The 23,902-nt window shown below is 38.0% G+C and overlaps 1 protein-coding gene across 1 annotated transcript in view; it reads left to right on the plus strand.

The window, feature by feature from the left end:
* kto (mediator complex subunit kohtalo) overlaps window positions 1-23,902 on the plus strand; it is a 693,083-nt gene that overhangs the window by 269,010 nt on the left and 400,171 nt on the right. The window contains exons 19-20 of the mRNA XM_090412482.1: window positions 4,338-4,446; window positions 21,581-21,711. Of these exons, the coding sequence (XP_090268608.1) occupies window positions 4,338-4,446; window positions 21,581-21,711 (240 nt within the window). The remainder of the gene's footprint in view (window positions 1-4,337; window positions 4,447-21,580; window positions 21,712-23,902) is intronic.

Below are 23,902 nucleotides of genomic sequence, written 5' to 3' on the forward strand. Positions count from 1 at the left end.
TGAACATTTACAGGATTAATACATGCATACTTTTTGAGTTTTATTGAAATATTTGATAAATCTGGACTAAGCTTAAGTAAATTAAGTAAACAGAATAGTTACAGAATTATGTACTCTTGGTATACACCCTCTATCCAAAAAGAACTTTTGATAGAAAATAGAACACAGGCCAATTATAATTATTCAAATCATTTATTTCAGTCAATATACTCTCCCTCAGTTTCGATACAGCGTTTGGCATGGTCAGTTAATTCGGTAAATGAGTTTTTTATATCGGTTTTTGCACCTAAGCTGGAGTCAGAATACTCTGCCTTCCTAGAGGAAGTGAATGCTGCTTTTGACAGGGTGACAGACATGGGATCAGTCCTGCTAATGGGTGACTTCAATGCACATGTTGAAACATATGACCAGACATGGTGGGGTGTGGTTGGGAGGAACGGCGCCCCTGACCTTAATGCAAATTGGTTGAAATTATTGGACTTCTGCTGTTATTACAGCAGAAGTCCAATAATTCTGCTGTAATAACAGCGTGTCCATAATGAATACCTTCTTCCAGCACCGAGAAGTCCATAAGTATACCTGGTACAGGGATACACTAGAACAAAGGTCTCTGATTGACTTCTTTATAGTCTCAGCAGACCTATTTTCCTCAGTGTTGGACGTTCGTGTGAGAAGAGGGGCAGAACTGTCAACTTACCACCACCTTGTTGTGTGCACTCTATGGCTTCAGAAACCAGATGCTACCATCAACGCTGGTAGGCCTAAGCAGCTATACCACGTGAAATGGGAGGCATTGGAAAATGAAGCTGTGAAGAAAAATTTTGCAGATGACATTTCCTCCAGGTTCAAAGAGATTCTCAAGCATACTGCAGATGTTGAGGAGGAGTGGAAGCTGTTCAGAACACTGTTCACTGCCTCTGCACTCTCATGCTGTGGCAATGGGCAGTGAGAAAAGGACACCTTGGTGGAACCAAGAAGTCCAAAAAACTGTCCAGGCAAAAAATGAGTCCTACCTAACATGGCTTAGGATCAGGTCACCTGAGATGTGTTTGCGGTATGCTGAGACACAAAAAGCTGCTGCTGAGACAGTAAAGACAGCAAAGCAGAAGGCTTGGGAATCCTTTGGAGAAAGATTAGACTCATCCTATGCAAATGCAAACAAAGTATTCTGGCAGACCATCCACCGCCTTCGAGGGAGGAAATCGTGCACATCAAGGGCAATTAAGGCCTCTGATGGTGCACTTTTAACAACCGAGAAGGATATCTTCCACAGATGGAGGGAATACTTGGAGTGCCTTCTTAACCTGGGTGGCCCAGCAGTTGTGGACATCCAAGAGGTGCAGATCAGGGCAATGACTAGTCTCACAGCAGAAGAGGTGCATTTAGCAATAAAATCGCTAAAATCGGGCAAGGCTGCTGGCGATGATGAAAATCGGCCTGAAATGCTAAAAGCCTTAAAACGGTGTTTTCTGGCTGACTCGAGTGCGTCAGGCTGCTTGGATATCTGAGCGAGCACCAAAGCAATGGCAGACAAGCATAATAATACCAGTCTTCAAAGGGAGACCAGAAGGATTGCAGTAACTATCGTGGAATCTCTCTGCTCAGCCCGCTTGGGAAAGTGTATGCTAGGTGCTTGGAAAAATGGTGCAGGAGCATACTTGAGTCAAAGTTCCAGGAAGAACATTGTGGCTTTCGTCCTGGTAGAAGCACAGCTGACCAAATCTTCACTGTAAGGCAAGTCTTTGAGAAATCTTGGGAATATGCCAAGAATGTCTACTTGTGGACTTTGAGAAGGCATGTGACCGGGTTCCTTGGGATAAGCTTTGGCAAGTAGTACAGGAGTATGGAGTGGATGGCCAACTATTAGCTGCCATCAAGTCCCTGTATGTGAATGCCCAGAGTTTTGTGTCAGGGTAAACAGCACAAAGTCTGAACCTTTCACAGTCTCCATTGGCCTTCGGCAAGGATGTGTTCTGTCACCCCTCCTTTTCATAATATTTATGGACTGGATTGATAGGCACAGCCGAGGCAGTGAGTGTGTCAGAATTGGAAGATGTAGCATTGGACGTCTGCTTTTTGCAGATGATCTAGTTCTGCTTAGCTCTTCCACAGATGACCTCCAGCAGACCCTGAATAGATTTGTAGCTGTTTGTGCAGATGCCGGAATGAAGATCAGTGTGGCCAAAACTGAAACATTTGTGGTCTTGAGACAACCATTCCAGTGCACTCTACATGTAAGTGAGTCCCATTGAGGCAGGTGGAGAAGTTTAAATACCTTGGGTCCATATTCACGAGTGATGGAAAGTGGGACGTAGAGCTAGATACTCGAATTGGCTTAGCAAGCTCAATATTGCGGGAGCTTTTCCGTTCGGTAGTATTGAAGCGGGAGTTAAGCCAGAAGGCAAAGCTGGTTGTCTTCAATACAGTCTGTCCCCATCCTCACCTATGGTCATGACAGTTGGGTAATGACCGAAAGAATGTGGACATGAATCCAAGTGGCTGAAATGAGGTTCCTTCAAGGAGTTGCAGGGCTGACAAGACTCGACAGAGTCAGAAGCTCTGCAATTCTGGAAATCCTCAATACTCAACTGCTGCTTCTCCGTGTTGAGAGATTACGTTGGTATGGGCACCTGGTAAGAATGCCACAAGAGAGGCTCCCTCAGCAGGCCCTCTTTGCCAAGCTATAGGGTGGAAGGCCAAGGACTCACTGGATATATCCAAAACTTTGGGTGGACACGTTTGGGAATCCCACCAGAACACCTGAGCTTGGTGGCAGAGGATCGTGACCATTGGAAGTTCCTCTTGCAACAGTTGCCCCCACAACCCAATTAGGAAAGGTGGGCCTTGAAGATGTATGTATGTATATTCTTTTTTCACTCTTATTTGTAGCTGTAATTGCATTGTGCATAATTTTATTAATTATAAATTAAAGATGCCAAGAAATTATATTCTTGGTTTAATCCTTTAACCAAGTGTAAACAAACAAAGATTGCTCATGAAGTTTCTTCATGACTGGGCTACTTGTATATAGCGACTAATTACTTCATATCAGTTTTCTTAGTATTGCATAATGCAAATCACACTCCCTTTTAGACATGTATATAATATTATACATTTTAGGAAGAGCCAGTATCCAGACTAGCGTTGACCTTTATTGAGGTACTGTTAAAGTGCAGGATGTACCTCTCCAGAAACACTCAGTGATCTACAAGATCAGTTTAAGTCTGACTGAGAATTACTGCTAAAATCGGCTGGTTGGCTGAGTGGTTAGATTATCTGTTCTCTAGCCCAAAAGGTGTTGTTTCGAATCCTGCCAAGGCATGAATGTTTGTGATTGTCCTACTGACCATTTATCATATGTTCTTCTATAACCTGTGTTCTGGTGCAGTATGGCCTTTGATGTCTTTGCACCATAAAAATCAAATTTAAAAAAAGCTACTGAAATCATTACTCCTCCTGATCTGAATTACTGTAGGATATGAAACTCAGTGGGGGATCTTTGTAGTAACAGCTAAAAACCCACAGCCAAACAGAGGTGCTCTACTCCCAAGGAGCAAGCAAGCTCAAACACAAACATTAAATGTCATCAGTGGAAGCCAGATCCAGAAGAGATGTCATTACTAAAGTAATGTAGAAATTATATATTCCCCATGTATAAATAGTGAAAAGGTGTATTACTTATTATTAAAATACTCTGGATCAGAGATAATGTCGAAAGTTTTTTCACTTGATAATACTATAAATTAAAGATTCCTAGAAATAATGTTCTTGTTTTAATCCTTTTTCCAAGTGTAAGCTAACAAAGTTTTCAGGTAAAGTTTCTTCTTGACTGGGCTACTTATGTATAGTGGCTAATGACATCACGTCCTTCATGTGCAACTTTGTTTGATTACATTTCAATAAAGGATTAAACCAAGAATATAATTTCTTGACGTCTTTAATTTATAGTATTACCACGTGAAGAAACTTTCAGCATAATTTTATTATTGAGAATAGATATAATGTTGAATTTTACATTGATGTGCAGTATGAACCTGAGAGTAAGAATTTTTGACTTACTAAGTATGCCAAAAAAGAGCAACAGGTATAAGTATAGTAAGTATACTTAATATTTAATAGGCAGTAAGTCTAGTGTCTCATGAGGGGAGGGGGAGGGATGCTATTCTACCAGATTTACACTTTAAATATTAATGATTAATAACTTGATGGAAGAAATTGTATTTTGCCCTCAATTTAGGTACATTTAGTAAAATTTTTATATACATTTTTAATATGATATTTAATTCATGTTGCATACACACAATTATTTGATGGTTTTTCTTTTCTTTTCTCCTTAGGTTATGTAAACTAACTAAACATGTAAGCAATCCCACAGATTGTACATCAGCTGAAAGATGTATATTATGTTATTTATATGACTTGTATACTGCATGCAGCTTTCTTCGTGTAAGTAGTTATTATTTACTTTTTTTTTCATCAACCAAAATATTAGTTTCAAAGTATTTTTGGTTATTTGCACTTCAGAAAAATAAATGCACTTTTATTGAGTAATTTTGTAGAGTAATTGCTACTACCTCTGTTTATTCAGAAGACCTTTCAGTTTAGTTTACAACACCAGTGACAAGTCTGTTATAAATCTTCCTGTGGCCTTAAAAACTCTTTTCTTAGATGAAATTTAAGATAGTAGAGAAGTTTCAGACATGAGAAAATATCAGATAGAAGAAAGAAAATGAAATTTAATTTTAGCTTCTCATTTTAACATTTTATCATCATATAATTGAGGTTCAAAAGTGGCATTTATGTGTCCATGATTTAGCTGATAGTTATAAAATTAAAATATCATAAAAATGCATTTATTTATGCAATGCATGTAATTTGCTATTTCTCCTCATGCCTATATGTGGGCTCTTGTTAAATGCAGAATTAATAAAAATAAAGCACAGCAGAGGGAAATAAAATTAAAATTTACTGCTTCCTTTATAATTTCACAAATATTGATGCTATAGTAGAATTCGAATATGCATTCCATTTGTTGCAAAACAGAGATTCAGCTCACTTAGTCAACAACAATAAAAGTAAATGATGGTTTATTGCTTTCAGTATTTATTATCTGCCACATTAGAGGTACAATGCACCATGCATTGTCACCATATTAAAGAGATATTTTTAAAGTTAAGCATTTAATCTTCCTTCAGTGTTCTTTTAATTAATAATTATTCTGAATATGTTTTTATGCATAGTTGAGCTTATTTCATAGTTATATATATATATATATATATATATATATATATTGAAGTGTATATGGAGTAACACTGGAATAAGCGAGTCCTTTATTAAAATTCTAGCACCATCATCTCTGGAAAAACAGAGATGATGGTGTTAGAGTATTCTAGAAATGAATGTGTGTCGATCATGCAAATTTAAGGCATGAGTGTTTAGCCAGCAAACGAGATGGCACATTCAGGAAGGAGGAGGGAATATGAATGAAATTGTTATGATTGGTGAAAGTGATAGTGGTATGAAAGAGGTAAAAGTGTGTGTGTGAAGTAACACGAAAGGCAGTAAATTTAAAGCTTTGACATGTGCTTCACAGTACCACATGGGAGTTGGAGACTCTAGAGAAGCATTTAGCAAATGGCAGAAAAGGTAAAAAAAAAAAGAAATCTGAATTAAATGGTACAAGTAAGCAGAAATGGACATGAAAAGGATATAATGATGTGAAGAGTCAAGATTATGAGTCTGTAACTACAATATGACAGAAGTGTGCTGATGTGTAGAGTTGTGATTGTAAACGATCTGGTAAATAGAATTTACCATTTGTAGTTTTAATAGGTGAGAGAATTTCTACTTAGAGCAAAGATTATATTTGATTGGGTTAGATGCTTGGAGAGCTTGTCTGCTGAATGAGTGAATGTTAGGAATTTGTGTCTTGGTAGTTGCAAGCAATTCATGCAAGCATGGATTCATGTATTAAATTAAAGATCAAAGTTGTCATCTGCACAGGTAGTGAGAGGGAGGGGAGAAAAGAGAGAGAGAGAGAGAGAATGGCATGTTAATCATGATTCTAGGAAACAAAAGACTTTTATCAAGAAAGAAAAGTGAAAACTCTGAAAATATGGTGTGAGATTTGATTCAGGAATCATCTCCAACTTCTTTTTCGAATTTGTCTGGTTTTATGAGTTACTGGAATACTCGTCATTCTGGCAGTTGGTTATAATGCATGTACACTGTTGTGAGAATCATAAAGAATAAAGGCGATTTGTTCTTATCATTGATGATACAGTGGGATCAAAAATTATTGGTATTAGTGACAACTGGCTGACAGTACAGGATATCCTGAGAGGAATTGAATATAACTCGTTCAGTATATTCAGGGAGGACAGAAATCATATGAAAAAAGTATTGCTGATCATTACAAAGAGATTAAATCCAACCAGAGTTGTAATCTCCAATTAAGTTGTAATAAATTTAGTTTAATCCTTTATCCAAGTGTGAGCAAACAAAGTTTGTGCCTGAAAATATCTTCAGGACTGGGGTAAGGTAGTACAACACCGGGCAACTCGTAGCAAAGGTGGACCAAGCTAACATCACTCCTATCTCAGTATCTCCCATAATGCAAAACACATCTCCTTGGGGATATGTATAATGTTATGGATTAAGGGAAGAGCCACTACCCAGACTAGTTTCGACCTTTATTGAGGTCTCTTCAGTGGGAGCCAGGCTCAGAAGTGGAGATACCAGGCAGAAGCAATGGCAAAGTCATCTTTACCTATAGGAGTTGGCCTGGCTCCCACTGAAGAGACCTCAAATAAAGGTCGAAACTGGTCTAGGTAGTGGTCCTTCCCTTAATACATAACATTATATATATCTGCAAAGGAGATGTGTTTTGCATTATGGGAGATACTGAGATAGGAATGATGTTAGCTTGGTCCACCTTTGCTACGAGTTGCCCGGTGTTGTACTACCTTACCCCAGTCCTGAAGATATTTTCAGGCACAAACTTTGTTTGCTCACACTTGGATAAAGGATTAAACTAAATTTATTACAACTTAATTGGAGATTACAACTCTGGTTGGATTTGATCTCTTTGTAATGATCAGCAATACTTTTATCATATGATTTCTGTCCTCCCTGAATATACTGGAGTTGGCCTGGCTCCCACTGAAGAGACCTCAATAAAGGTCGAAACTAGTCTGGGTAGTGGCTCTTCCCTTAATGCATAACATTATACATATCCCCAAGGAGATGTGTTTTGCATTATGGGAGATACTGAGATAGGAGTGATGTTAGCTTGGTCCACCTTTGCTACGAGTTGCCCGGTGTTGTACTACCTTACCCCAGTCCTGAAGATATTTTCAGGTGCAAACTTTGTTTGCTCACACTTGGATAAAGAATTAAACTAAATTTATTATAGTCTAACCAAGTGAAAAATAACTTTCAACATCTTTCTCTAAATCCAGAGTAATTTAATAAAAAGGTGGCACACCTTTTGGCAACTCCTATAGGTAAAGATGACCTTGCCATTGCTTCTGCATTGTATCTCCACTCCTGGGCCTGGCTCCCACTAAAGAGACCTCAATAAAGGTTATAACTAGTCTGGGTAGTGGCCCTTCCCTTAATGCATAACATTATACATATCTGCAAGGAGATATTATTATTACGTGACACCTTCAGGGAGTCTAAAGACTCATCGAGGGAGGGCACCTGCTCTACAACTTTGTCTCCACCATTCAATCCACCAACTACAATAAACCACAACTACACCACCGCCATCTACCTCCCACCAGCACCACTAATATTTTCACAGACAATCACAAACATCCATGCCCACACCTGGGTTCAAACCTTAGCGTATCCGCTCTCCAGCCTTTTAGCTGGAGAGCGGATACGCTAACCACTCGGCCAACCAGGCCATGTTTGCATCATGGGAGATACTGAGATAGGAGTGATGTTAGCTTGGTCCACCTTTGCTACAAGTTGCCCGGTGTTGTACTACCTTACCCCAGTCCTGAAGATATTTTCAGGCGCAAACTTTGTTTGCTCACACTTGGATAAAGGATTAAACTGAATTGATTATAGTCTAACCAAGTGAAAAATAAACTTTCAATATCCAATCAATCAGTGCCCTTCCACTCCCAAGTAATATAGCAGTAGATTTCAGGCTGTTTGATTTGAGATAAGTTAACAAAACAAAATACACAATTGGGCACCTCTGCAGATCATGATCATCTGAAGATGATTGTGAATTGCAGTGACAGATAAATCTTATGGAGTATCATTATGGATGATTTTAGCTATGAGAATATAGACTGGAAGGTAGGGACAAAGTGTGAAAGATGAGAGAAAGAGACTTTATAGAATCACCCATGTATAAATGTAATGGAGCAGAATAATGGTGTAAGAACATTGGATCTAGAAATTGTATCTGAGAATCTGTCTGTAAATTAGGTAACCATTGTGATTCCTCCAGTTAGTGAAAGTGATTGCGAAAATTTGACTTGAGAAGTGACAGTGCATGTAAGAACTTGGACTAAGGGATACATATCAAACAAAAAGACAGGTGATAATAATTATCTGAGAAGGTGGTGCCTTAGCATGAGAAACTACATGGTAGGGAAATCAGGAAGACATGAGACATGTTCAGAGGGTGTCTGAAAGAAGCAGTGTGAGTAAATGGCATGGGAGTTAAATAAATAAATAACACTTTAAAGCAGTAGCTGCATAAAAAGATTATGTTAATAACCAATATTGTGAGTTAATTAATGGCAAGGTTTGGGGGCAGTGTAATACCATACCAGGCAAGTGATTATGAAAAGAAGTTGGAAAAACGAAGATAACTCTATCATTATGAAGTGTGTGGAAGAGTAACCTTAGCAATTAGTTGAGTTATTAATGTTCAGTTTCGTAAAGTATATATTCCACGCGGCCTCATTAGCTTTCTTCATACCGGGAAGAGGAGAGGTGGCTAGGTGAAAAAATAGTGTTGTATGAGTCAGTGGTATTAAAGCCATTACATGAGCTTGATTTGAATACACCAGTAGAATTGAATGGGATATTGATACAGATGCTGAAGAAATGTGTTAGAGAGTTATCAGTGCCCTTACTTGGTTATTCAGTTTGTCTCAATGTATGCATTGATTACTAATGAGTGGAAAAAGAGCAAGATAATACATTATACAAGACTGGAGCCAGGAGTGATATAACAAATTATAGAACAATCGTTCAGAAATACTGAAGATGAACATCAAGGTATTAGAAAGGCTGGTTAGGAATAAATCCAAAACTGGAATAGATAACCCTATGATTTTCTGTTAAGAGCAGCATAGTTTTGATAAAGGTATATCTTTCTTTACACCCCCCCCCTCCTCTTTGTGAGGCACCTATTTGTTTTTTTGAGGGAGATAGTATTGGCTCTTTTCTTATTCTTTAACTATGCTTTTCTTTTACCATATTCTTTACTTAGTCTTTTTTACTGTCCTATCTTTTCTACTATCACTGGGATCAAACTCCTTACCTACGTTCGCTGTGTGGAGCAACTTGTGGATGTCTGAAAGGAGGATTCTGTTAGCCTTGTACTACTTAACCTATCAGAAAGTACTTTATGACCTGGCTGGGATCAGTTGGCTGGTCACTTTGCTTTCAAGTGTCAATGGTGTTGCAGTAAATTTCCTCATCCATGGTCCATGGACAGGACCAGAGGCTTGTTATGATGCCAGAATGGCATTGAGGCAAGCTGTATCCTTCCACTCCCAAGCACAGAGATTGTTTCCCAGAGAATGGGCATCCATGTTTGGTTCCATGGTGGACAGGGAGCTCTGGTACTGGAAACAAACTGCCTTTGAATATGAATAATTTTTCATTGTCTTGTTTATCTAGCACATTTCTTTAGCATCTGTATCAATATCCCATACAATCCCAACATTAAGTCTCAGTCATGTCCAGCAACTGCAACATCAACTGAAAACAAAATCAAGAAACAAAGAACATCAGAGAAAGCAATGAGCATACCAGCCATCCTAATATTGCACTCAACTGGCTGGTATCCACTCACAAAAATATCACCCTTCTTCATCCAGAAGTGTTTGGAAGGATTGTCAGAATCTCCAAAATCAGTCAAGAAGTTTCATTCAGGAGTTGTTCTTATAGAAATAATAACACTGATACAATCAGAGCAATTCCTTCATGCATCATCTCTTGGGGAATACCAATCACAGCCCCCTCCCCCCCCCCCACAAAACCTTAAACTTTTCTAGAGTCATAATATCTGAGTGGGACCTCCTCGATGTTAGTGATGAGGCGATCCGCTCTGAATTGATGATGGACCTGGGAGTATCCATAAGAAGAATCCTCATACTTAATGATGGGAACCTGGTTTCCACCAGGAACATAATCCTTATATTCAACACACTGAAGCCACCAACAGGAACAGCAATTATTTTAACTGGCAAGTAAGGGTCTATGAAGGAGTTGGGGGGGGGGGGGGGGGTAGGAAGGTTCTGATAAACACCAAGAACAAAAATGGCATTAAAGCAACTGATATAACCACAAGAAAGAACATAAGAAGATATAAAAATATAAGTTACCTTCATAATTCTGCTACTAGTATGTTCCTTCTTGTGGTTACATCAGTTGCTTTAATATCATTTTTGTTCTAGGTATTTATCAAAACTTTCCAAACCCCCACCCCCGTATATCCTGAACCCTTTGTGCCGCTTTAAATATCAGATGTATGGTCATTCTTGAACCTTGTTGTGACTCTGCAATCTGTGCCTGATATGGCAGTAAAGATCATGAAAATAAAGACCAAATTCAAAGCACTGAAATGTGCCAATTATGAGGGAAATATCACTGCCTACTCCTGAGCATATTAAAGGTAGACAGATGAAAAATTAAGACTGAGCAGAGCATCATCTATCAGGAGGCGAAGGGGTTATATACCACAAAAGTAGCAACAACAGTAAAGAAAGTGGCAAAAGAGACCTTAATCCTAATGTTAATCTCACCTTCTCACAAATGCAACCTCCCTGTGTGGAATGATACTCATGTCATACTGAGTTCAGTGGAATGGGATCAGTTGCTGGATGGAAAGAATATCGATAGTGCATGGGAAGCATTTAAACAATACTTAAATGATGTGATATCAGAATGTGTGCCGAGAGTTCGAAGAATAAATAGAGTAAGAGTAAAATGGATGTGTAATCTTATTAAGCATGAAATTCGTCAGAAAAGACTATGTGGAAGAAATACCGTTTGCATAAGGATGACATCCATTATGAACGTTATAAGCAGCAGGCTAGAATAGTCACAACTGTTGTACGTAAAGCAAAGTCTGAGTATGAAAAGAAACTGGCTGTGTGTGCTAAAGACAATCCACAAGAATTCTATTGATATGCTGCAAGTAAAAGAAAGAATGAATATGAAAGAATAACTTATAAATCTTAGAAACGCAGGTGTATGAGGATGAGGTATTAGAGCTGTTGCACAAATTGAATAAGAATTCAACAATAGAGACTGATGGAATATCAGCATGTGTGCTAAAAGAGTGTTCAGCTGAACTGGCCATTCCTTTGACCAGGCTGTTTAATATGAATCTCAGAACAGGGAAGATTCTGCAGGAATGAATGTATGGTAATTCCATTGCACAAGGGCGGTGCAAAGACCGACGTATCCAACTATTGACCAATTAGTATCTTAGGAGTGGTGAAGATTTTGGAAAAATTGGTTAGGGCCCAGATTCAGAAATGGGTTGACAGTGAATCTCTACTTTGCAATGAACAACATGGGTTTGCTAAGGGAAGATCATGTCTTAGCAACTTGCTTACATTTTATAACAATATTACCATTGAAGTAGACAAGGGGAGTGGATACACTATGATACTTTTGGGTTTTGCTAAGGCTTTTGACAAAAAACAGAATGGTAGACTGCTGCTAACCCTGGTAGGGTTAAGTTTCCTTGCTTGCAATAACTCATCAGACTAAGGCTCTGACTCTTATAGGCCGGAGCCAGGAAACTTGTCGAGTGTGATTCCAGATGTCTGTTTCTTGTTTGGAGGTGATCCTGTCACCTGTTCCAGTGGCGTACTCGGGAATAAAGTTAAAAGAAAGGACTGTCATCAACCCATTTCTTCAAGTTCTCATCATGCTTGTTCTGGTGGTCAAGGAGTTCCAAATCTCAGACACTTCGTATGTTAGGTGTGCGATTGAACATTCTCCGCAGCAGTTGGCCTTGGCGTGCATCACACCTCAAAACATCCAGCCAAAGCCAACGTTGCAATAAGAACTCAGCGCGTCAAAGCACGTTGGACTGCCAAAGAAGAAAAGATCCTCGCCGCTCATGAGATCGATTTGACATGTCGAGGGATAAAGAAAATCTGTGAGGCTTTATTTAAGGTGTTGCCATTAAGATCTTTGGATGCCATCAAGTGTCATAGACGGAAAGCCAGTTACAATGCCTTAGTTCAAGAATTGGCAGCCCATCTGCCTCTCCATCTTCCAGCCACCATCCTGCTGTTGAAGAAGAGGCTTTGATTCTCAGACTGACATCATCTCTGGATGATCCTCCTCTTCCAGAATATAGATTCTGGAAGAGGAGGATCATCAAATTCTTAAATATCTCATCCAGACTCACCTTCTGGGAATGGATATCACAAATCAGTTAAATGACTACTTTCATGCTGAATTTTCCGAACACTTGATGCCTCGTTAACATCAGCTTACGTCTCATTCTACAATGACTTTATCCAATAGGAAGCAGAGGAAGAGGGCCTATGCAGCTATGCAGGCCCTCTATAAAAAGAACAGAGGGCATTGTGCCAAAACCATCCATGACGGTGCTTCCCCTCCATCTCTAGCAGACTTATATGATGATTTTGTCAAATTCTGGAGTACAGTCTTTTCTGCTCCACCTCCACACTTCCCTGATTATGATGACCAACCTACGATATTGAGGTCCATTCCTGCCCTTCAAATATACCAGCCTGTCTCCATCCAGGAGATTAAAGCAGCTCTTCCATCAAATTTCTCTGCTTCTGGACCTGATGGCTTTGCTGCGTCTAGTCTTCAGAAGGTGCTGCTGAAGATTCTTCGAGACTTATTAGACATTCTCCTTTTCAGTAAAGCAATACCACCATACCTACGTGCTTCAAGAACTATCTTCATTCTGAAGAAAGAAATTTCAAGCCGTGCATCAGACTTTAGACCTATTACCATCTCCCCAGTGATACTTGGACGCTTTCATAAAATCTTAGTTAAACGACTTCAGCAACATATACGGGAGGAGCATGGGGCAACTCTGAGGTTTACCAGCACCACCATCTCTTTATATGGCGTCTGACAGGCGAATTTGCTGATGATGCCAAGATAGGTAGGGTAATCAGGAATGTTGATGATATGCAGTACTTGCAGAATGATTTGAATAGATTCGAATTGTAGGTATGGGAAAATGGATGTCAGTAAATGTAAAATCGTTCATTTTGGCATGATTAGATATCCAATGTCGTATTATATTGGTAGGATTAGGCTAGAAGAAACTGATGAGGCTAGGGATCTTGGAGTGTTAATAGATAGGAAGTTGAAGTTTACGGGCCATGTGGCAAAGATTGCAAATACAACTCAAAAGATAATTGCAATGCTGAAATGAACATTCACATGTAAAGATAAGGATGTCATTTTGCCTCTTTACAAGGCCTTGATAAGATCTCACTTGGACTATTGTGTGCAGGTCTGGTCTCTTGGTTTCCGTTGTAATTCTCATTTATTGTAGACAGTGCAATTGAGAGTGTTAAAAATGATATCAGGATTGTGGAATACTGATTATGAAGACAGATTGAGAATTTGTACACTGCAGAGACTAGCAAACAGGAGAAAGAGGGGTGATATGATTGAGACTTACAAACTTCTGAAAGGATCATACGAGATTTCAATTGATGGAATTTTTCAATTTTTGGAGGGTGGGGAAAGAACAAGAGAGGGCATCCTTGGAAGCTGAGAATGGAGGTTGCTAACAAGGGTGTGAGGGCTAGATGTTTCTCTCAGAGGGTAGTGCGTGATTGGAATGGATTGCCATTGCATGTTGTGAGTGCAAACAGTGTGAATGAATTCAAGAATAAGTATGATAACTGGTGTGTGTTGTATGTGGCCTCCCTCGACGAGTCTCTGACTCCCTGGAGGTCTCTTTTAATAATAATAATAATAATAATGTCATTTCTTTAGAATGTATCAATAGAAAAATTGATGTGGAATTGCCCCTAATGATATGCCTCAAGATCTGTTAATAGACAGGATGGATATCTCTGTGCGCCTTGCCTCCTCCCTCCACACCCAACACCATCACAAGAAAATATAACGATTAATATACCTAGTGCCCTAGAGGGAATTCAGTTTGGCAGCTTATTAGATTGATGAAGAAGAATAATGGACACTGGCTGCTCACAGCTCTCTAAAATGAAAAATCTCAGACCGATGAAAACAAGATCAGAATTCTGTCAAGACATGGATAATATTAAAGCTCTCTTGAAATATTAACTAATATTCTTTTACTTGCATTTTTGTAAAGTTTGTATTTGAAATTTTTGCTGTGTGACCTTTGAACTTCAAATTCCTATTCACCATTATGCCACGATCCCTAGCTTCATAAGTTTCTTGTAGCATAGCCCCACTAACATAAAATCGCATTCAAAGTCTCAGCACACAAAACCACGTAATTTACACTTGCTAACATTAAACTGATAGCCATTTTAATTGCCACATTTCCAGCCCATTGAAATCATTCTGTAAATGCTGGATATCAGTAGCATCCCTTATTGCCTACCTCTTTTTGCATCATCATCATCCACAAACATTTAAGAAAATCTGTTAGATCTTTCCTAATGTCATTAATATATAGAATGAACAACAGTGGTCCAAGGAACCCTGGTGTACACCACTGGTTACCTTAAATCTGGTAGATTTAAAGTCACCATATACCATTTTTTGATACTTTTCTGTCAACCATCCACTTATCCAAGTCAAAAATTTATATTCCCATCCCATACTCTCCAATTTGGGTAACAGCCTTCATGTGGTATCCTCTCAAATGCCATAGCAAAATCCAACATTATCATAGTGTATCCATTCCCTTTATTATAATAAATATTTATTATAGTAAACCTGTGCTGTGCTTTGCAGAGCATAGCTTGTCTGTATACCCATTGCACAGTAAAATTTTGCATTAATTGTTTTTCCTTTCAGCAATAAGTCCACCATCAGAACATCTTGGTGATCACCATGAATTTTCAGACAGTGAGAACAATCATGAATTTTTTGCACACAGGAGATTGTGGATGTGTCCAGGTCATGGAGTCTTGTTTGCTCTCTGAGGTAAAGATGAACCCATGTTTTGTCTCCTGTGACCCAAGCAAGCAGGAAAATCCTTGCTTTTGTTGCTGTATCACAACAGATTCTCCAGACACACCCCATGCGTGTTTCCTTGTGCTCCTTTGAAAGAAGTAAAAGGTTTCAAAAGGTGTGCATCCAGAATGAGCACACCTTTTGAAAGCCAAGGACATCGTAAACAGTGAACGTATTCGATTTCATCACTTATGCAGTTTCACTTGCCGGTCTTCAAGAACAGTGCCTTTAATGTGCGAAATGTTAAGTTCTGTCTAGCTCGATGAAGGCCTGTTCACCCAACGTCGATCTTCAATATCGCCCTGGCCCAATTTAAATTCATTACACCAAAAACACACCTGCTTCTTTGACATCACTGTTTTGCTAAACACAGCAACCAGTTCATGGTGAATGTCACTTGGTGAAGCTCGTTTTGGTTTCAAATTATGGCTAACTTCACAGACACCTGTTTTGGACCACACTTGAATGGTATCTGCTGTCTGGCAATTAGAGTTAGCTGTGAGACAAAGTAGCCTCACATTGCAGTGGTACTCTTTTTGAATGTTATTAATGGATCTATCTGTCCCTCATGTTTTATCTCATTCCTTTTCACTATTATTAAGAAAATAAATGTATTACCTTACTAATTATATGAAGAGCCAAAGGCTTCAATTCGGCGACATGAACTTATTTAAGTTAACACGTTCGCTGCCAACTACGAGTATACTCGTAGTTGGTAAACCAGCCACACAAGCCAGCTACGAGTATACTCGTATGACGATTACCGCCCGCAACGAGATTACTGTACTGACCTTGAAAAAGTGAAAATGTTTGGCTTGTGGAGCTAGCATCAAAACTGTGTATTCTCATAGATGGTATATGCTCTGCACAAGCCAACTACGAGTATACTCGTATGACGCTTACCGCCGGCAACGAGATTACCGTACTGACCTTGAAGAAGTGAAATTGCTCGGTGTACGGGAACAGACTATTCCGAAGTAGCATGGCAGCGAACGTGTTAAGGGATATTACATCCCATATTGTTTCTTAGCCGAATAAGAAACTCAAAGAGTTTCATGCCAAATATAGAAACTATATAAAGTTCGGCGATTTCAAGCGTAAGCAAATAACTGGATAGTGCAGCACCTGACCCATTTGGTAGTGCAACACTGAGGCAACTCATAGTAAGGGTGGAGCAAGCTCCGATCACTATTCTTGGTATTTACCCATAATGTGAACATAGCTCCTAAGAGTTGTATTACTATTCTACATTATGAGAGAAGGTGACTACCCAGACCAGTTTCAACCTTCATTGAGGTCTCATCAGTGAGTAGGTAGACCTAGTTAATACCAAGTTTGTAGCGAACAGAACTTACATCCCTTTTATGAGAATTGCCAAGTAGGTGTTCTAATATTCGCCGTGAAACTCTTTGAGTTTCTTATTCGGCTAAGAAACAATATGGGATGTAATATCCCTTAACTTAAAAAAGTATTACCTTACTTTTTGAAAACCCCTTGTATATCTGATACAGATTTCTGTAGGCTGACTTGAATAGATTCATTCTGCATATGTTTAGTGTCAGTTTAATGTTTCTGTTTGCAAAGTTATGCATTTTGGATTGAGTATATTCAAGCAGAGTATTGTATTAATGGGAATTTAGTGTAGTAAATAAATGTATTAGTATATAAATGCATATAGTAAATAAAGCTTGAGATATGGAGGTTATAGTATATTAAAAACTAAATTTTAGCGATCCCCATTGCAAAGATGGTTAAGGCATCACATCACATAATTGTGCTGTCGAAAATAACATGAACTTGTAAAGACTTACCAGATTTAATTTATGCAAACTTGATTTCTTTTGTTTTTTCAAGTTTACAAGCATTCAGTTCATAATGTGTGTAGCACAGGAATCTAAAGATGTTTATTTCATGCTTTTCTTACAATATGACCTATGGACTATGAGCCATACTTGCTGCCACTGTTATTGATTTTTGTACAATCTGACAATTATTAAATTACTGTTAGATTGTTGTTGAAAGTTTTTCATTTGGTTATATTATAAATTTAAGATACCAAGAAATTATATACTTGGTTTAATCCATTATCCAAGTGTAAGCAAACAACAAGTGAAAAACTTTCAACAACTATCTATCTCTAATCCAGAGTATTTTAATTATAAGGTGTGATACCTTTTTGGCAACTCATATAGGAAAATATGACTTCTCCATTACTTCCACCTTAGTGTAAAAGGGGGGTTATTTTCTGTTACTTCGTTGTTTCTTGTTTTCTATTATTATCCTGGGATGCTTTACTTATATATATATATCCAGGTGATGCTGCGACAGTGTAATATATTGTTACTTAATTTTATACGTTTCCCTTTTTATACTCTACATTCCTACCTTCTGTATTCTATACTCCTACCCAAGAGCAATGGAAATATTTATTTAGATTTATGACTGTGCCATCCATGCCTCGATATGGTGCAAGAAATATAGTACTTCCAGTAGATTATTAAATCTTTTACAACAAAATCTCTTTATCATCCCCAAGTTATCAATTTACTTTGCAGTCCTGGCCCTATAATTCTCTATTTATCTCATACTTTGGGCTCCCACTTTACAGATCCGAGTTTATTTTTGAATCAGTGCATTGCAAAAGACAAAAGAAATGAGACCAAACCATTATGTACTAATATATAAACAAAATTTAATTACTGATCTAATAGTTACTATACAATACATGAAATCAAAACTTCATTCATACAAGAAATTCATTACTCTTGAATAATTACTCAAATGTAATACAGTGAACTCTTATTTTTTCTCTAATTAAAATCTCAGATAATGCATTCTATATCACAAATACTAAATATTATTCACACAGAACAAGAAATTTCTAGGTGTGCATTAACAATCATCAACCATGCACCACACACACACACACACATTATATGACTCTTAGATTCTCATTTTAAAGACTTAGTTAATTGACTGATAATCACATTGGCATATTTCATTCCCTTTGATTAGAACTCTATGATGTGATAATAAGCAATTAAATTAACACATTAATCAAAGGAGATTTTAATTAGCCCAATTGTTCTTAGGGAAATTAACTACGCTCACGTTAAACTCAATAATTTTTTTACAAATCTATGAGTGATTCATGTACCTTAAATCACTATCTTTCTATATTAAATAGTTCAGCAGTTCCTTGAGGGGAATTCTCTTAAATCACAAACATAAAATAATTAACATACAGACTCACGTGGGTCTCTGACTGTCTTGCATATGCCTTCCCTCCTTGTTTCTTTTCCTTTTCTTTTCCGGGGCTTCAGGGGTCTCGTCTCCGTTCCGTGTTTTCTTCTTTTCCTTGATGGGAGTCACAGGGCGCTATTGAGGGATCACGTCAGCCATCAGGATACTGGATAGATTTCCTCTGGCATCTTGAACTGACCAGTGAGTAACTGTGTAGGTTGGTGGGCATGCACGTACTCAAACAGAGCGGCAAGGCTTGAACCAATACGGCAAGATTTCCCCTTAGACTGTAACCTCCAGTTTATCCTTGGCTTCGGACTGGAAACTCCCTTCGTGGATGGACTCCCATTTCTTCCCTCCAGAACTAATCGACACCTCTCCTTCTCGACCTTTTGTGGACAGATCACGCAAGATGAAAACAGGAAGCCCTTCTCAACAAAATTCCAAGCCTTATATTCTCAATACCCCTGCACTTTGGGTTACGTTTATTGGACCCCAAATGTCCACATACATGTCTGGCGCCTAGTTACGAGAACCCCGTACAACAGCACGTAACTGGCGGTTCTCGAACTTTCGCCGACAAATCCTATTCTTCCCCTTTGATGTCCTTAATCTGGCTACGTGGCCTACAGGACTTTCCGACTGATGGAGGCCGTCCCTTTTCAATACCGACCTTGAAGGTCACCTGCTACAAGATTCGTAAATATGTTTCAAAAGGAACTGCCAACTTACAGACACTACCCTTGGTTTCAAACATCCTACTTCTGCTCTTAAACAATGAGCGAGTTAATTCCCTTTGGGCTTATTTTGATCTTTATACAAAGTTTAAACATACAAAATGCAGATACATTATATACAAGGTTTTTAAGATGTGTTCCTACAGTAAAAATCAATGTACTAGAGATTTTATTAATTTTCGTAACATCGAGTTTTCACATTAGTATCACCACCTCTGGGTCTGGCTCCCACTGATGAGACCTCAATAAAGGTCGAAACCGGTCTGGGCAGTGACTCTTCCCTTAATGTATAGCATTATACATGTCCACAAGGAGATGTGCTTTGCATTATGGGATACTAATGCAAGTAATGAGAAGTTATACCGCCTTTGCCACGAGTTGTCCCAGTCCTGAAAGATACTTCAGGTGCAACTTTGTTTGCTTGCTCTTCGATAATGGATTAAACCAAGTATATAATTTCTTGGTATCTTTAATTTATATTATTGTCAGATTGTTTTATAACCTCACTAACACCAGGTCAGGGCCTGCCCCAGATGGCCAGTTAAACATTGCAGCTTCATCAGATGATTATGAGTTTATGTCACAATTCCCCAAAACTATCTATATTTATCTAACCTAATTTCAATATTTCCCAAACTGCCATCCCTATTGTGCATTCACCACCATGAATAATGTGAACATAGCTTTTTATGTAACTACAAGGTATCATTAAGTTTCGAGACTAGGTTTGTAACACGCCAACAGATGGCAGCACGCACAGTCACAGGGAGCACCTACCTTCATAAGTCAGTGTGCCAAAAGACATCGTCCTGTGTACATCAGGAGCTGTGCAACTGATGCTATTCTGACCACCTGCGTTACCACATCTGTGATTTCATCATGGACTGCAAGTTAAAACAAAGAGCAAACGTGAAATTCACGTTTGAAAAAACATGAAATTCGAGGATCATTACCAGTGACCAAACTTGGGTGTACGGGTACGACCCTGAGACGAAGCAACAGTCTTCACAGCGGAAGAGCCTATTATCTCCACGACCGAAAAAGGCGAGGCAGGTCCGCAGCTCAACCAAGTACATGCTCGTCTTTTTCGACATTCGTGGCATTGTGCACCGAGAATTCATCCTCAGGATCCAGACCGTCAATAGCGAGTTCTACTGCCAGATTTTAAGGCGTCTGAAGGAGGACATTCGGCAAAAGCGACCAGATCTGTGGCATGCAAAAAACTGGATGCTCCACTATGACAATGCACCCTATCACCGAGCTCTCCTCGCACTTGAGTTTCTTCCCAGAAACAACATGATCTCACTTCTGCACCCAGATTTGGCTCCTGCAGACTTCTCCCTCTTCCTGAAGATGAAGATCCAGCTCAAAGGTCACCGTTTTGACACCATTGTGGAGATCCAGTGCGAATCACAGAAGGTGCTTGACATGCTTCGAAAAGAAGACTTCCAGGACACATTTCAGAAGTGGCAAGAATGCTGGGAGCGCTGTATTGATATGCAAGGGGACTATTTTGAAGGTGATAGTGTGTAAACGTAGATAAATAAAGTAATTTCTCGTAAACAGAGCTAGTCTCAAAACTTTTTGATACCACCTCGTAGTTACCTGTAGAGTCATTAGATTATCACATCAAGACCACCAACTATTTTTTTCCAATGAACGCATCATTGTTAGTGAGTCAGACAAGAAGTTTCCCAACAGTTACTGTGCTGGGGAAGGGTGTGCGAGTTAAATGGCATACACCACCTTCTCACAGCTTTAACGATGTCATCACTGGATGAATAATTAGCATCCAGCTGGCTTTCATAGAGGAGTTAAGAATTCAGCACACAAGTGAATGACTTGAACTAATACTATGATATGTAGTAGAAAGAAGACAATATTGACTATTGTTCTTTGTTCTCCACAGTTTTTTTTTTCCATCTAAGAGCTTAGATCTGCATTAAAAGCATCTCATTTATATTCACTTTCATGTTTTCAGCATAAAAATAATAAGCATCAGAACAGTTTTGTATGTGTTTATTTTTTGTGATATAAATTTAATATTTAAGATAAGTCTCTTAATATTAAATTTAGAAAAAAAATATTATCTTTTCCATCCTAGTTTCCAGTTCTTATAGCTAGGAAAGGTTAGATCACTACTGTTTCAATGTTCAGAAATATTACATATACCAAATTAATATTTGTTAAACATTTTTTCTTTTCTTTAATAGTCTAAACATTCTGAGCTTTTTGCTACAATGTGTCCAAAGGTGAAGCAAACCCTGTATTGCTCTCATAGTCCATCTGCCTTAAATTTGCTTTGGAATACCACATATATGATAGAATATATTAATGATCCAAGGTATGGAGAAATGTTATGGAAAAATTATGCAGTTCAGTTAAGTTAAACTTTAATTACTCTTATTCTATGATTTCTTAAATAAGAATTTTAAAAAAAATTCCACCATGCATTCAGTCAACAGTGTTTACTGAATGCATGCTGGAATACAAAACTTTTTTTTAGAATGTGTAAAATAAAACTTACAAGACTTTTTTTGTAGAATACAAAACTTTTTTTTTTTGAAAACAACAACAACAAAAACTTTGAGTAATTGCATGTTGCATCTTTCATTACATTATTGTCTGTCAAATAGTTCTGATCATATAGTAATATAAAGTAAAATAATGCTAAAACATGTTATAAAGTTTAAAATTAAATTAACATGTTGATTTATTGTAGACTTGGATGTTTTGCTATTCATGCCAGCTCGGCTGGCTGAGTTGATAACTTCCTTACTCTCTCCAACCAACAGGGACCATAGGTTAAAAATTTGCTGTAGTATTGACATTGGTGAATATATTCAGGTGATAGAGAGATGATTTGTGTCATTCAATTTGAAAAAAATAAATCCAACATTCTAATTTTTTTCCATTCATTTAGTTAAAGACTATTGTAAAATGAACCTGAAGTTCCATTTATTTAATTTATCATAAGGTTTTTTTGCAGTGAATTAGAACATCTTCAAATCTGTAAAGAAGTTTGGTATTTCTGAATATCTTGTTGCTTTGTAAATATGACTTGCAAGATGAATTGTTCTAACAAACCAGCTACATCACCTGTTACTTCATCTAACTCTGCCATTATACTAGTGAGCTTGAAGTGAGCAAAAATGTTTACAGTATTGTGCTGTTGTTTCTGGAATTAGCATACACAGCCATTCTGGGTCTTTATTTCTGGAGAACATGTGAATGCTTGCTTTGAGATGTTTAAAGTAGTACAGTGTATATTGCAGTTTTCTAGGCGCTTCAAAGTCATGTTCCCTTTCTTTTTAAAGGCTTTGGTGTCATTCATTATTCATAAGAATAATGCTTATTAGTATAATGAAACAAAATTGATTGAGTGCGTTGATTAAGTTTGTTCGTCCAGAAATTCTGGTGGAATAAGTAAGACATCCAACCATGTCTTACTTATTCCACCAGAAATTGGTGGAATAAGTAAGACATGGTTGGATGAGAATGACATTCTGACAGGAATAGAGATGGAAGGGTATGTATTTGTATTTGTATTATGTATTGATGTATTTTGTGAAGATAGAAAGGGTAAAAAGGGAGGTGGAGTGCTAGAAAAAGAGTTATCCTTACAAGATAGAGATGCAAGGGGGGTGGTGGTAGTGGTTTTGAGGCAGTATGGTGTGAGATAGAGGTGAATAGAATGAAATATTTGTTGGATGCTGCTATAAATTTTGTAATGTGGTGTGTAGTACAGAAAACGCATTATGGGGAAAATTCTTCACAAGAAAATTGAAATAATATTGTTACGATACACATATGAAAACAAATGCAAAAAAAAAATAAATAAATATTTTAGCAAATATAGTTTTATTCTGTATAAAGTGAAATTAATGTTGGAGTGAGTTGGAGTCATTAATGTATTTTTTAAAATTTGCAAGGAACTTTGCCTATTAGATCGTAATTGGCTCTGAATAATTTGTGTTTTGAGGTTGTTTTTGTTAGAGTATATTTTTAGCATATTTTGCCAGCATTTTTGTTAAGGTGGTTGCCCTAAGTCTGTTTGCCAATACATTTTTTGCCCAGCCCACCACCATTGAAATACTACATTTTACACTGCATATTACAAGATATTGTGGCATGTGGTGCTTGCAGCATGTTTGCTTCCCAGTAGTTGAAAATGTGGCAGGTAAGAGAGTGAGGAGTGTATGCCTGCATAAAAAGTAGAAAATTAAAAGAGTTCAGCAACTTTGATATCAGCTTAGATTTAAGTGACTGTGGTAGTGTTGTGTTGAAAATGAATGAATGCCGTCATAGAGAGATAAGCGGGGTAAGGAAGATGAGCAGGCCCCGGCTGGTGGCATGTGTAATATATACAGGCACCCCAGAAGAAAAGGCACCTTAAAGATGTCAAAAAATATGAGATAAGAGTTTAAACGAACAACGAATGGTACAGAATGGTACATATAATTATGAATCTATGTCGTCTTCCGTTTGGGCCCCTTCAGATCTTCCCGGAAACAAACAAATAAATTCTGAAATTG

The sequence above is a fragment of the Typopeltis vanoorti genome, chromosome 22 (genome assembly GCF_054136105.1).
Source record: "Typopeltis vanoorti isolate ZY-2024b chromosome 22, IOZ_Tvanoo_1.0, whole genome shotgun sequence".
NCBI classification, from domain to species: Eukaryota; Metazoa; Arthropoda; class Arachnida; order Uropygi; family Thelyphonidae; genus Typopeltis; species Typopeltis vanoorti.